The sequence below is a fragment of the Pelecanus crispus genome, chromosome 3, assembly GCF_030463565.1.
Source record: "Pelecanus crispus isolate bPelCri1 chromosome 3, bPelCri1.pri, whole genome shotgun sequence".
NCBI lineage: Eukaryota > Metazoa > Chordata > Aves > Pelecaniformes > Pelecanidae > Pelecanus > Pelecanus crispus.
Window position 1 is genome coordinate 107,945,166 of NC_134645.1, and position 16,560 is coordinate 107,961,725.

The 16,560-nt window shown below is 34.5% G+C and overlaps 1 protein-coding gene across 1 annotated transcript in view; it reads left to right on the forward strand.

Annotated features, from left to right (window-relative positions):
* The window catches only part of CSMD1 (CUB and Sushi multiple domains 1), a 1,273,929-nt gene that overhangs the window by 1,184,530 nt on the left and 72,839 nt on the right, over positions 1 to 16,560 (forward strand). Inside the window, exons 51-52 of the mRNA XM_075708500.1 lie at positions 5,968 to 6,162; positions 9,713 to 9,886. Of these exons, the coding sequence (XP_075564615.1) occupies positions 5,968 to 6,162; positions 9,713 to 9,886 (369 nt within the window). The remainder of the gene's footprint in view (positions 1 to 5,967; positions 6,163 to 9,712; positions 9,887 to 16,560) is intronic.

Sequence of the window (16,560 nt, forward strand, 5' to 3'; positions counted from 1 at the left end):
GGCTGAACATGAGCCAGCAGTGTGCCCAGGTGGCCAAGAAGGCCAACAGCATCCTGGCTTGTATCAGGAATAGTGTGGCCAGCAGGAGCAGGGAGGTGACTGGCCCCCTGTACTCGGCACTGGTGAGGCCGCACCGGGAATAGTGTGTCCAGTTTTGGGCCCCTCAATACAAGAAAGACATTGAGTTGCTGGAGCATGTTCAGAGAAGGGCAACGAAGCTGGTGAAGGGTCTGGAGCACAGGCCTTATGAGGAGCGGCTGAGGGAACTGGGGTTGTTTAGTCTGGAGAAGAGGAGGCTGAGGGGAGACCTTAAGGCTCTCTACAACTACCTGAAAGGAGGTTGTAGTGAGGTGGGTGTTGGTCTCTTCTCCCAAGTAGTTAGCAATAGGATGAGAGGAAATGGGTTCAAGCTGCACCAGGGGAGGTTTAGATTGGCTATTAGGAAAAATTTCTTCACGGAAAGGGTGGTCAAGCATTGGAAGAGGCTGCCCAGAGAGGTGGTGGAGTCACCATCCCTGGAAGTGTTCAAAAAACGGGTAGATGTGGCACTTTGGGACATGGTTTAGTGGGCATGGTGGTGTTGGGTTGATGATTGGAGAGATGATCTTAGAGGTCCTTTCCAATCTTGATGATTCCTAGTTTTTACTTTCATTAAAAAATAATCCAGCCACCAAGCCAGGAAACATGAACTTGCTACTCTACCCTTAATTGGTTTAGTGATGGGCTTGGTAATGTTAGGTTAATGGTTGGACTGGATGATCTTAAAGGTCTTTTCCAACCTAAACAATTCTATGATTCTATTCTATGATAATACCATTTGGATAATGCTCAAACAGAGAGGAAAGGATGTGTAGGCATGATTACAAGTTTAATGTTTTAAGTTGTAGTAGGAGAAGAATGTTGATAACACGCTGATGTTTTTAGTTGTTGCTAAGTACTGCTTATGCTAGTCAAGGACTTTGCAGCTTCCCATCCTCTGCCAGGTACACAAGAAACTCGGGGGGGCACAGCCAGAATAGTTGATCCAAACTGCCCAAAGGGCTATTCCATACCATATGATGTCATGCTCAGTATATAAACTGGGGGGAGTTGGCCGGGGAGCAGCGATCGCTGCTCGGGAGCTGTCTGGGTATCGGTCAGTGGGTGGTGAGCAATTGCATTGTGCATCACTTGCTTTGTATATTATTATTGTTATTATCATTATTGTATTGTTATTATTATCATTACCATTTTACTTTATTTCAATTATTAAACTGTTGTTATCTCAACCCAGGAGTGTTTCTCACTCTTACTCCTCCGATTCTCTCCCCCATCCCATCAGGGTAGGGGGAGTGAGTGAGCGGCTGCATGGTGCTTAGTTGCTGGCTGGGGCTAAACAATGACACTATAGTTAGCTGAGAAACACTGCTTTATCAGCATTTTTGCACATCTGTGAAGTACTCTTGTGAAAAGTCATGTTTCCATCTTTCTAAGATTAAAAAAAAAGAGAACAATCTTTTGAGACTTTTTTGTCTATTCCATTTCATCAAATATTATTTGAATTTTGTCTGCTACTGTGGAAATACAGATGCTGATTCTTGCAGTGACATGTTAAAAAGGGAAAAGAACACAAATTAAATTTCCTTCTTCCCCTTTGGGTGATATAATCTCTTGCTATTATTATATAGAATTGCATCACTATAGCAATAGCATTTTGTTTGTGACTAATTAGTGAAAATTATTATTATTCAGAATATATATCATCATGTGCTTGTTTTCCTGTGTATCTTTCTTCTTCTCCTGTGAAATTCCTCTGGTTTAGAAATCTAGATTTTTCAGTGTTCTAGAAGTGATTTTCCTTTTTCATCTTGTACAGAGGTTTTTGGTTTGGGTACAAAATTTCAAAACTGATAGAAAAGAGAGCAGAAGTAGTATACATTTTTTCCTGAACATCCTCGTGACTTGGGCTATCTACATTTCATGTGCTAAAGATGACAGATAAGAATAGTTATCTTTTGAGAGTCACTAAATATATTTTCTTAGGGTTTTTGATTTTGTGGACACTTGACACTGACTTTCTTCAGGAAATAGAAATACTGTTCTAAATCTTGGGGAACTTAGTTGATGCTGTTAAAATCTGTTCATAGCTTGAATGTGGTGCTTACTTTTTCTCTGAATAATATAGAGAAACAGTTGTTTTAGACTGTTTTGAAGAATTGAAAGAACTAGAAAGAATGAGTTGTGCCTCTCTGTGTCAGTAGTAGAAAATGCATGATGTGATAAGAGGAAGCTACTGAAAAAATTGGTATGAGATCTGAATCAATGAAGGAGGTCATACAAAGCCTGTTCTGAAGCCAAAGAGAACTTCTTTCTCTGTTTAGTATGTATACTTTAATGTTATTAGAGAGTTTGTATTTTCTTGTTCCAAAATTCATGTTCCGTGAAAACAAATCTCAGTAACAAGTTTGCTTTGACAAGGAGTGCATTCCAGTACTAGAAACTTCTGCTAGTTTGGGATGTGGTACAGTCCTACTGTTCGCACTAAGAAGAGTTTAAGTATGTATGACACTTCTAGAAGAACTAGGGTGAACATTAGCACATAATTTTTTACAAGTCAAGCATCACTTTTTTCATGACAAAGCAACACAAAAAGAAATGTTCTCTGGGCCAGCATGAAACTTTTTTTTAATACAGGCATTTTTGCATGCTAGAAAATGTCTAATGCAAATTCTTAAGAATATTATAATTATGATTAATGCTCATTCAGAGTCACAATATTCAAGATATTCCTGGAATAGCATGAGATGAACTTTTTTTTGCTTACCACAACAGTAACAATAAGCAAAGACAAACAAAGGCTTGTAGACAGAAGATCGACGCAGTAAAAGGGAAGAGTCAGTCTTGTATTCAGATTCTATGAAAATATTGATAGTGCAAATGTGTTTGTTGACTAGAAGAGCAAGTAAAACAAATAACAAAATTACAAAGAATTAATCATTATGAAGAGTTAAAACTAAAGGCTGAGCCCGTTACTGCACAAATTCTTGTTAGATTTTAGTTGTTGTAGTTGCAAAGATCTTGGGGTTTTTTTTGGTCATTGCCACTGTTCATATAGTGAACATTTTGCTTAGTGAACATTTTGCTTATGTCTTCAGTAGCAAATATACCTGGGCTTATAGAACAACTCAATTTTTTGTCTTTTTTATGGTAGGTATATCTCATTATGAATTTCCTGCTTTTGAGTCTATTTAGAATTATCAGTATATGGAGATTGTCATGTCATAAAATGAGTAATCTTAATCATAATTTCAAACTATAATTATGTTTTCTGACCTATACATTATGTAAAGCAATATTATTCATACATTTCTGTATAAAAAATACCTGGAGAAAAGAGATAACATCTTCACATCTGCAAGAAGTTGAGATCATCGCTTACAGAGTTTCATCTATGTGAATGACAATTTAAATAGTGCCCAGCCCATAATTTGCAAGAGAGAGACTCTGAGAGGCAAATTGATGTGTTCATTCATAAACCATGTGCACAAAATCAAGCATCTGTTAATAGTATTTTTTTGTTTCTTGAAGGATGGGGAAAATAATAAATCAAAATCAGTCCCTGTAAAATTAAAATTTTTCAAGCAACGGTTTTAGTTCATTACATCAACACAGTCTAGAAGTATATTCTGTACTCAGTAACATCTTCAGTTAGAAATTGTGCAATTGTATCAGAATCTGCTAGTTCTTTGTAAAGTGTGCTTGCAACAAGATTCTAAGTATTCATAGCTAAAGAAAGAATAAATTACATACTAGCCTCAGTATGGAGAGGAAACATCTATGTGGCTTATTTACATATTCTGAAATAGTTGAGCCTTTTATCTCTATGTGTCTTAAGATATCCCCTATGGTTAAGACTAAAATTTTTACTATTAGATTAGATAAGAAGCTTGCTTTCATCTCTGAAAGAACCAATAAAACTATTGCTTGAAAGGAGGTGTGATAAAAATGTTAAATTTAAGGGGTATTAAGTACCTATTTAGAATTTTTTTTGCCTTCTGACAGACCTATATGATTTTCACTCTAAGGTGTTAAGTGAATTGCTTTAATATGCTTATTGTATTTAACAACAAATAAGAAAAAACTCTTTCTTGGTTAATAATTTATAAACTTTGAGTAGGTATGAAACATGGTAGGAAGTCCTCCTTTAACCTGGGAAACTGTTCATAACTAGTCAGAATAATGTTATAAAGGCCAAAGTGAAGGACTATTAAGTTTCAAAGTGATTGTACACTGGCGATATTTCCTAAGGTATACTGAAAAAAATCTAAGAAAATATTCTACAACTTCAACTCAACGTAAATTTATAGTCTGTCATTTGGAAGTTCTTCAGATTATTTTTCCTTCATAAATTCTTACACATCTTCATAGACATGCTATGGTGCAGGCTCTGTGTTTCCTAGATGCTGGAATTTACCATGGGTAAGGTAACTACTGGAAAAGTTAGATGTATACTTCTCGCATTATCAAAGGTATTTTGAAAAGTGGTGGAAATCTAAATTTTTACAGAAATTTTTCTTCTGTCACTTTCTCTGTATTTCAATGATTGCCTGAACTAGTCTCTTTCATCATACATACATACTCATTATAAAATCACTTTATACCTCTCAGACAGTGTAAAGTCTACAGAATATGTAATTATTCTTTTGTCAGCTTTATTAGTCCTTTCCCTGGTAGAACGGTGTAAATTTATTGCAACATAAATGAGAATCAGACTCTTCTTTTTATTTCTTCAGTATAGTTTGGGGTTTTTACATACTTCCTCCTAATACTTTTGACTTACACTAAACAGGGTGCTGACTTGAGTATATTGTACAAAAGATCAGAGGTAATGATTCCTAATTATACCAAATATTTAGAAAATTTATCACCTTTTTTTTAGCAACATATAAGGGAAACAAAAGAAGAGGAACTAAATTTCTGTTACCTGGTTTTTTGTTTGGTTTTTCCTCAGAAAGTATAGTTTTCTCAAGTGTTGCTGGGGTAGTAGTTTTTTCTAAAGTATTCCTTGGGATATAAACAGTCACTAATTCATTCAGAATTCTTCTATAGCAGGGAAATTCTGAACAACATGGTATAAGACACCAGATACAACTATTTTTAAATAAAGTAATCATAAATATTTTCATAAAACTAGTCTAATCTTTACAGAGACATAGACACATTAAGATAGAATTCATGTCAATATTGTAAATATTGTAAATATTCTGTGTACTTTATCTTGAATTGCAGCACATCAATTTGAAACTGAGAAAGATTTAAAAATGTTATATATGGTTGGCAACTATATTAAGCCTTATAAACATAAACTACAGTGCTTGTCTACTGGCAGTAACTGCATTCTCTTACAAAATCTGAAATACTAAAAGCAACAGAACTGAAATCACTCTAAAAATCTCTCTAAATCTTGTCTTTATTTTTTATGTCAAGTGTTCTAAACTGGAACATAATAATTTCTTGAATACCCACAGTATACCATTTTATAGTAATTAGCATTTGAATGTATGTTAGCAGCTTTTATGGCAACCTGTTTTAAGGATTTGTTAGAGCTTTTCTAAAGTGAATATCATGGATAGAAAAAAAAAGCATCATTTGAGCATTTGCAAAAATTACATAGCATTATTTGCTTTCCCTTTTACGTTCATTGTAGTTATGTGTTTTGTTTCTGCAATATTTAAATAAACCACATTAGAGAGCATAACTGTATGTCATTCCACTGCACCTCACTAGATGAAAATGTACTACAAACTCCTGCTCAATTTGTAATACTCACTGTATGATGTTCATTATTTTTCCTGGAAGTTGTATTGAAAAAATGCTTGTGGTATGCTCAGTTTTACATTGCAAAACGTCTGCCAGTAAGGCAAGATGTCTATTCTGTGAAGAAACTTAGATGCAGAATGCTAACACTAAAGTATCCTTTCTTCACAGCTGTAACTTGCCCCAGCATAGAGACTCTCCTCTCAGAACATGTTGTCTGGAGACTGATTTCTGGGTCACTGAATGAGTATGGAGCTCAAGTCATGCTCAGCTGCATTCCTGGATATTATTTATTGGGTCAAAGACTCATACAGTGCAGGACTAATGGAACCTGGAGTGTAGGCAATGAAAGGCCAAGTTGTAAGGGTAAGGAACATACTTGTTTACAGAATATCCCATGCTTTTGAATACTTTTTTCATGCTTTTGAATTTTATTTTATAAATAGCTTAAAGTTTAAAAGAAATATTTTGCCATGAATCTCCTATAAGTAAGCAAATATGAAATTTTCATTAACTTGTTGAAATTAATTGATTCAAACTCTTTATGTGTCAAGTACAATATATTTCATACAAGAGTCAATGAAGTAGCATCAGAAAATCAATCTGGATGATGATCTATGTCTGACTGGATTTATTCAACTAGATAGTGCATAAGTATTTAGAGAATACTGTGGAGATACTGTTAATACTTCAGAAGATTACAGATTAAAATTAGATTAGAAGATGATATTGCTTTGACCTCTTGGGTGAAGCATGAAAACTGTACTGTTGGAGAAACATATATATGAGCTTTTAGAATGTCTTCATACAAAAATATCATAAATTACATCAGCTGTGACTCTGGATGTTTAAAGATTTAGAGAACCTTGACATTCTCGGTGGGATCATACAGTTGTCAAGGGTTACAGTATCAGAGTCTTAATGAATCCCCCCAAAATGTCATTTATTCTTTTTCCAAGGTGTTATTTGCTTTGGTTGGAGAGGATATTTGGTGTATCACCTAGTTCTGCTACCCTTAGAGCAGAAACTTTTCCTACATCATGGTATTACTTACAGTCTGTCTTTCAATGCCAGGGCAGCACAGAAGATCCCAGCATCTGAAGGAGAACGGCCAACTGACAGGCCTAGCATACTAAGCAGAAGTGGAAATAAAATTTAGGCATTCAATTTCTCATAGTAGTATGTCATTTCAGTGAGATACTCAAATGTTGTATTTTAACCCGAAAGAGATAATCTATTTTCTGGTGTTTTTTAAGCAAAAGGAACAGAATCATTCTGCTGTGTCAAACTCTGTGAAGTCTGCAGGCATGGCAATAATACCTTATGATAAGTGGTCCCAAAAGGATTTCATATGATTCTATGATAGTGATAACAGAATGAACATAAACATCAGATAGCTTTTCATATTCCAAATAAATGGTTGAGCAAAACCTTCAGTATGATATACGTATTGTGACAAACAGAAGGCAAATTAATTGGCCTAAATACAAGCTCCTAATGCCATACGAGACAAATTACAGTATCTAAGCTGGTAGATACTAAAGAGAACTTGGGAGACATTCTCAACCTTCTTCAACAGCAGCTGGAGGCTAGACAGAACACCCAAGGTAATCTCGGGTGGTACTGAATCACTCCCAAGGGTGATTCAAGTACAAATTGGCACAATCTCTTACCAGTACTGGGAAGCGTGTGGCTACAGACCTAAGGCATGGAATTTACAGAGGTGGTATTAGAGAATGATGCTAGTATAGGAAAAGAAGAACAAAGAAAAGAGAACAAAGACGGATGTACACCATTTAACTAAAAATAATAGAAAATAATAATACCTATTTTCCAGAAAAGAAAATAATGATTTAAGATGTTTTTGGAACAAGGCTGAGAGATACCTGTAACAGCAATCAATGCGATACATACATGAAAGCAGCGTCTTTGATCTTATCTAAATGATGATGGGCTGTGGAATTATGTTGGTTCTGGTTTATTCCGTTAGTTCTATTTTGGCAAAATTTCCTTTTGAAAAAATTCAGTTGGAAAAATAAGGTGACTCTTCTATATCTCTTATAAACCAGTAATAGCTATATCAATTTTCTTTTCAAATTCAAAACTAGTGAGTTTTTTATCTATTAACTGCAGTTGTGCCCTTTTCCTTTTGTGCACACATACTAAAAAAAATGGGTTTGTATTTGCTGCATAATATGCAGCTACTGTTCAGCTGCTGAAAAGTCTTTGAAAAGCTAGTTCTTGACCAACCTTTACAACTACAGAATTTTTATGTGAGTAGAAATGAGGTGACCCATATGGGATGCGGTTAAACAAAAGCAAAGTATTATTTTGCCCTCTGATAGAGGACTGATTAGGATTAAATTATGACAAATGTCATCCCTGAAGAGATGTTCAGTAATGCATCCATTGGATATAGACCATTAAGATCCAGAAATACACTATGGAGTATTTTGAGAAGTTTACTGTTTACTTTCTGTCTGTCATTGAGATGCTAAGGGTAGGTTATATAGAGTCTAGCTGTTTATATTTCTGAAACAGCAGGAAAACTAATTGAAAGACTGATGATAAGGCATTTATATTTATCAATATCTACTTGTGAATAGTATCTCTAAAGGAACTGTGAAACATCAAATTAAGGGAGTTTTGGATTAAGTGAGACCTAATTAGTAAATTTATTTTATTTATTTAAGAATGTGCTGAACTCCTGCCTAACAAATCATCAGATGGCTCATTATTCATGTAGTTTAGTTATTTTTAACTGGAATCACCATAATTAAAAATAATAAAGCATTTGTAATATGTTTAAACAATTCATTTTATTGCATTTTAGGAAAAAAATCAGGTTTTTTAACATATGCATAAGTGTAATTAATATTCAGCATTAACATTAGAAGTTACAATGTTACACTACTCCACAAATTACATTAATGTGACTTGATTATAGTCAAAAGGAGTCTTATCCACCTTGGGAAACCTTGTGTGCATAAGAAACTTTGATCACATATATTCTGATTATGACTGAGTTAACTGCACAGTGGTATGTACTTGATTTTATATACCCAATTCCATGTTGTTTTCTGTAGCGAACCTTTTAAAATATAGGAGAATGTGGCCTTGAGGTTTCAGACAGGAAGTTTAGTTGTGATTAACATCTTTTGAAAATAAACCCATGATTTATGCTAACATATTAAAAAATACAGTTGAAGCTCTTGAAGACATTGGTCTGCATCTTAAATTACAATAATATTAATATATTTTTCTAGAAACAAGAGACATGGCAGAACAGTTTTAATTAAATTAGTCCGATACATTCTTAAAAGGTAATTTTTCTTGTGGTGCCTGTAATAGCTGTCAGTTGCAGATGATGCTACAGAAGGTTTCTGTGACAATGGGTCAAGCGTAGCTTTAAGAAAAAACAGAATATTTGTATTTTTAGCAAGTAGACTGCCACATATGTTTTACGATTATGAATAGTAGTGGCAAATAAGAAAAAAGACAGTTCATAACAATTCAGAGTACTACATGCTAGAAAAAGATAATATCTTTAAACAGGCATAACACTTAAAATGGCCAGGGAAAGTGCATTTGAGACGTGTCCAGGAGTGTCTACACATGGAATACAACTGCAACCTTCCCAGAAATTCATGTAATTCTCTTTTTTCAGAACTGGAAATACAGATTGTGTTTAAGCTGCTGTCAAGTTGTGAAGATATCCTAATGAATTTTCAGATTTAGACCATGCGTTGCCAAATCAAGCATAATTTTAGCCCTTACTGTGGAATACAACTCAAGTTTATTCTTATTATATTTACTTTTTAAGAAAATGGGAGGTGGTATATTGTTTTCCAGTGTAAGAAATTATGAAAAGTATTTTCATGTTTCAGTTTGTTCTGTTGTTTGGGTTTTTTCCTAGTTATCTCCTGTGGTGGTCTTCCATCTCCACCAAATGGAAATAAGATTGGAACCTTAACCGTGTATGGAGCTACTGCAATATTCACCTGTAACACAGGATACACGTTAGTTGGTTCTCACGTGAGAGAATGCTTGGCAAATGGTCTCTGGAGTGGTACTGAAACCCAATGCCTAGGTAAAAAACAAATTTCTGTTTTTTCTTTTGTTTTGTTTTGTTTTGTTTTAATCAAACAAAATATCAAGTACTGGAATTCAGCTCTTATCAAGCAACAACACTTTTAAGTCAATAAAAAATAAAGATTTCTTAAATACAGAAATATTGTGTAATGCATATGATATAAAATCATATCTACTTTACTAGCATATAACTTTTTATTAGAAATTAAATCGTATTTTATGTTTTTGGAATGCTTTTTGGACCAGGAGGGTTTTTTAAGTGACTCGATTGCCCACATTTACAGTACTTTTATAGAATCATAGAATCATTTAGGTTGGAAAAGACCTTTAAGATCATCCAGTCCAACCATTAACCTAACATTACCAAGTCCATCACTAAACCAATTAAGGGTAGAGTAGCAAGTTCATGTTTCCTGGTTTGGTGGCTGGATTATTTATAATGAAAGTAAAAGATAGGAATCATTAAGATTGGAAAGGATCTCTAAGATCATCAGTCCAATCATCCGCTCAACACCACCATGCCTACTAAACCATGCCACATCTACCCATTTTTTGAACACTTCCAGGGATGATGACTCCACAACCTCTCTTTAATTACTTTGTGGAGCAGTCAGTGTGTGATGAAGCTAAGCTGGAAAATGAGCGTCAGTTCAGGAGTATTCCTGCTGCATTCCAACTACAAATAAGCTTTCAGCATATTGAGCATTCAGTTAAGGGAAGTAGACAAGAGACAGCCCAAAGTAAAGCAAACCCAACACCCATCCAAACCCTGAGATGTGTATAGTTTGGACCTTAAATTCTCACCCTAACTCACTCATTCTTCAGATCCACTCGTATTGGTTTGCATTCCTAATATAGACATAAGAAAACTGTTTTCTTTTTCAGTCACCTTTGAGGTGGGTGTATTCCTGGCTGTGGACAGGATATTTATTTCTGGACTCTTTTATTTGCTTTGTCTACTCTCATTTTGCAGATTTTCTTCTTGCCCCACAAATGAATGTACTCAGTTGCTTTCAGGAAAGGAGTAATCTCTTCTTTCTTTTCCAGAGTTCAACCCCACTTAAAAAGCAAATTTCTTCTCTGCTGCCTAGCTACATCCTTTTAAGCAGAACACATAGTATTCCATGCCTATCTAGTACATTTTAAACAAAACAGTTTGACCGATCATATGTAAGAATTGAATTGTTTTACAGAGGAAATAATTCATTAATTTAAAAAAAAAAACAACCAACCAAACCAAACCAAACAAAAAAACCCCACCCTAGAGTAACTAAGGTATCATTACCCAGAATAATCTGTAATCCTGGGGATTTTTTTTGCAGCAGTGAAACAATAAAAGCATAGTTTTATAAGGAAATGGTAATAGCTATAACATGAATTTTCAGAAATTATTCTCTATCCAGAACTCAATTCTTGTAAAATTTTCAGGTAGGCTAGAGCAATGTTTGACTAATTAGCTGCATGTCTAACAGTAACATTTGATTTAAAGCTTTTAAATAAATTATGCTGATTCATTTATAAATTATAAAATCTCTTGTCCTCCCACTCTGTAGAAACATTAAGTTTTTTAAAAGTATATTAACAAGAAAATTTTTAATGTGAAAAATAAAATGCCAGTTACCTTCCTCTGACCTTGGTATCTTCAAAACATCCCATTAACAGAATGTGGATAGATATGTTTTTCAGTATGTCATGAAGAACAACATACTTTTGTCCTATCTGAAGAAATGAATTCAAATCAAAACTGAAAAAAACCTTTTTCTAAGCCTCACTTCTTCAAACCTTAATGCTGTCTGAAGAACCCTGATGTTGTCAATTCCATGAACCAAGTCAAAATAAACCTGACATCTAGATTTACAATAAGTCAGTGTCAATATGGATCTGTGAGAAAGAAGTTTTACATACACCTAAAGAAATGATAATGAAAGGTTGCTGAGCATTCTCAGACACCTGAAACCATTCTTAACTTTCTAAATATCAATAAGTGTTACTATCTTTCTGTGCGCAGATAGACATACATATGACCTTTGGCATATCAAGTTGCTGATGCTCATTACCTTTTAGATATAAGTGATAAGTAGGTAGTCTATGCTGTTTTGCCTTAAATTTCCAAGCAAAGTTACTTCACAGTACTATCATAAAGGGTATTTGCAGTTATTGAGCTTTGAGTTCATGCTCTCATCTCTGCAAAACTGAAAGAAATGGCTACGGTTCCCCTGAGCATAGAAAAAAAACATAGAAAATCAGAGCTGCACTTTAAAACACAACATCATTCCCCTGGTATTATGTTAAACGAAAAGAGGAACATCTGCATCACAATAACCAGGTGTGATGGGACCACATAGCAACTCAATCATATATTCAAAAAAGCAATTTTGAAGTATCATAAATTTCATCTTAGCAGGTTATTAAGAAAAAGGAATAGCAAGTATCATCATATAAGCATGATTTTTAACAGAGTACTAGTGACAACATCCTGCATTTCTGGAGATCTTTAACGCCTGAAAATGCTTCTAGAGAAAATATTTTGAAACAGCTGTAAGTCACAAGATAGTAATGCACTAACAGACAAAAACATAATAATCTAACCTTGATAAAAAAAGAATGTGGAGTTATCAGCTGCATATTAACTCTATTCTTCATCAATATAGAACAATTTGATGGGGTATAGGTGAAATACAGAAATGTGAGAGTCTTCTCTTCCCAAACTAACACATCAGATAAAGTCTCGGTCTTTGTGTTCTACTTGCTGTGTTGATTGCCTTTTCTTCTTTTAATTTAGATACTAGGCTGCAGCAGCAAAGAAAATGAAGACAGAATCTTTTCAGAAAAAAAATAACATGACATCATGTAATTCAGATCTCAATTAAGATTTTATAACCTTTCATCATGTATTCCTGATTGATTCCTTCATTTTACAATATTAATGTTTGTAGTACAATTTTTGTGAAGATAGTTTTACAGTATGTCATCTCTTAAGGTATAGAGTGTTCAGAAGTAGCGACTATTGTCTCATGGAGCTAACGCAGCTTCTAAATGCAGTTTGTTACTAGTGAGTTCCCAAGCAAGATGTAGTTTAAAATATTCTGTATTAAGAATGATGTCATCTTGATGTGGGAAATAATGGCATAAATGGAGTATAATTTAATTACTCTTCTTCTGATATTCAGGGCAGCAAAGGAGTACCTAGGAAAAAGAATTCCACTGAGGTGCTGGTTAGGGGAATGCTATGCTTCAGCATTACTTTTTCACATACATAATTTCATCAGTTCCACAATGGAGCTGTATAAGAGGTTTGTATGTGAAGATACATCAGCTTCCTGATGGTATCAGGTTGTCCCTGGACTGAAGCTGACCAACAAGATGCTGGAACTGCAACTGTGAAGATCCAACAGCCCCAAATTTGCATGTGTAGGAGTATTTTCCTCAGCCCCTTCTTATGTTGCAAACATGAAAAAAAGAGCTATTACCCCTCAGGTTTTTTCAGTGTGTTATACCATTCATTGCCAGTGTAGTGCCTGCCACCTGCATGTAATAATTTCAAGCATAAAGATATGTGTTAGCATTCATTCATTTTAACTAACCTGAAATACCACTTCATCATCTGATCAATAATAATAGTATTTAGTCCTTATGTACTGCAAACTATATAGTACACAAATCTCAATGGATTCTGTTTGTATTATAAATAACTCTTGCCCATGGAAGGCTGGAAAAGTTGTTTGTTTTTTTTTTTTATCCTGACTACTGAGAAATATATTTTACCCAGAAGATTAACTGTCTATGGTAGCATAAATTTAGATTCAAATAGTGCAGGGATGGAGAACTGATCAGTGCAGGACTTACATAGTGAACAATACCAGTTTATTCTTGAAGTCAATTTTAAAAACTACACACAGTGAAGCTTTTAACTCCTTGGGAAACAGCTAATAAGTTTACTAGATCTCATAGTTAGGAAAGACTGTCTCTACATACAGCTTGAATTTCATTTATATGAATTAATCCTTTTCCAGGAGTGATTTGCTGTTGGATTCTGTCTGTTTCAGGTTTTTACAAATCCGCATTGAAATTGGTATCCCTTACTTATCTTATCCCCTTGTTCATAACTAATAACTTTTTTTTCCCCCCACCTGACTGCACTTTAAATGATTTCTACAGATCTATTCCCACTTGTAATGAGCACAGGACCCCTTGCAGGAACTATTACTGCAATAAGAGCAATGTTTGTCTTATGATACCTCCCAATTCTTTTTCTAAAAACTTTGATGGACTTTGGTTTCTATTTGATGTATCAGATTGATTGCACTGTTGAATGCAGCCCTATGCTTAGAGCTGTTAAGCGCAGGTATCTACCTCACTAGACAAAAAAAATCACATTTACAGCTGGAAGGTTGTTAATCACTATTTAGTCTTTGCTATTTCAAAATCAGACAGGCTTTATAGTGCCAAAAATACTGCAAGCTCTGAGTATGAAAGTCTAAATTTGAGTTATCGCGTGCTGCAGAAGGTTGTATTTCTGCTACTAAACCTCTTTCTGCCTCTCTACATTCTCTCACATAAGGGATATTCACACCATGTACTTTAGGCACCTAATTTAGATGCCATTTAGAGTACAATCTAAGTTCCTAAATTCCCAGCAAGGTCAATGGAACTATGCACGCTCCTCCAGAGAGCAATTCAGGAAAGGTAAATTCGTAAATTTTAAAGCTAGATGATGTGAATGCCACCAGTTGTGTATTCCTGAATTTCAAGGACAGCATGCACCAAATTTATTTCAGAGGTGCTTTTAGGACTTACCTGAAGCCTGTGAAAATCAGGAGACAAACACCCAGGGAGCTCTGAATGAGCCTTTCCATTTCAAAGGAATGATAATGAGTCAGAAATGCTTTTTACCTACACTGTACCTGCATGAATGTAATTCAGGACAGCTATAGATGAAAATAGGTATCACTTTATGTTACCCACTGGTCTGTGTAGAATCAATTTATGATTTCAGGCCAGCTGAGTACACTAATTTCTGTATCTCAGGAAAGGGTTTGTCAAATCCTTATTATTTGTCTCAGAAGAAAGCTAAACCCAATGACTGTAGTTAATGAGCCCAAGGCTAAATGTAAGACCTAAGTCTTCAGGTAGTTATTATTATACGTATTTTTTCTTAGTTATACAAGGATAAATATGAATCATTATGCAAGATTTTTTTCAATTTCACTCAATTACTCACACTGCTGATATTTCATATCTCTTACCCTTTTTTCCTTCCAAGAGTAATTGCACCTATAAGTCACAAAATATATGTTTGTGTACATGCTTTGTGTGTGTGAGTGACCATACATACGTGTAGGGCATAGATCAAATTGGAACTATTGAAGTTTGCTTAACTCCATCTCTATTATTGGTCACACTGAATCATGGACAAAAGTGTTTTCCTGAACAGATATTTTTTCCTGAATTTTTATGACTTTCAGGTGCAAAACTACACATAAACAAGTCAAGGACATACTTTAAATGTAATCTACTCCATTCCATTTTAATGAATTTTTAGCATAATATTTTTTTTTAAAAAGTAAGAATTCCGTATCTTATGTAATTCTATAATATATATAATTCTCTACATTTGTCAGTGTGAAAAAATGCTGCTGATGACTGTGCTCATGTAAAAATATCTGATCCCATAATTGATAACTCATAGGTAAGCTGCAGTATAGTATTGTGATATTGGTTTATACTTCAAGTTCTTATTAAAATAAAATATCATTATTTGTGTCCTGCTTCCCAGGTGTTTTAGAATAAAACTGATGAACCAACCTTGAGCCATGTGAACAATTTCCTTAATTCTTGAAAGCATATTTCATTAAAAAATTCACTACCAGCCTCCTTAATATTCTTTTAATCTAATTTTACTTGATGGTAATGGAAAATTACATACATTTTGTGTTATTGCAATGCTCTTTCAATTCTTGAATTATTGGAATATTTAATCTAAATGAGTCAAAACTCCCAGAAAAATAATTAAATCCACAAGCTGGAATGATCTGTAAGTGAAATGATGCACATAATAAGTCCAGCAACTTGTTAAATCCCCATTTCAGAGAAAGTGCATAATATTTTGTATTTTGCATTATGTCAGTTGGCACATCTCAGCTATCTATCTTCTTGAAATTTCCTGTGTTCCATATGTTTGGCTTCAGTGCAGCAACTGCTTTTCAATTCGTCACTATTTAGGTCTAGAAAACTTTTAATAAATAAAATTTATTCCTTTCTATTTTGTATAAATACAGCTTTTCTCTTCCCATTTTGCATCTGTTTCATAGATTTTCTTTCCCCAAATCTGTGATTGTCCCAATTGCCTGAATGACAATTTTCAGAATTGTCCCAATGCCTGAATATTTAGGGCCATGCAGAATTTTTTTTTTTAGGAGAAGAAATTCTGATTAAAACTGAGGTATACCTCTGCTCTAGTACGTGGTTCATCTAGGCCGTAGATTAGCCAGACCATAAATTTTTTAATCCTAGTAGTACAGTTGCGGGGGAGAGATGATACAGCAGTAGAGGGAATCAATTAAGGAACTACTCAAATAAACTGAAATAATATCTGTGATGTGACTGGATAAGTCTGAGATGATGTATATGTCATTGTGAGGCCACTTTCCACCATACTTGAGAGGTGGGAAC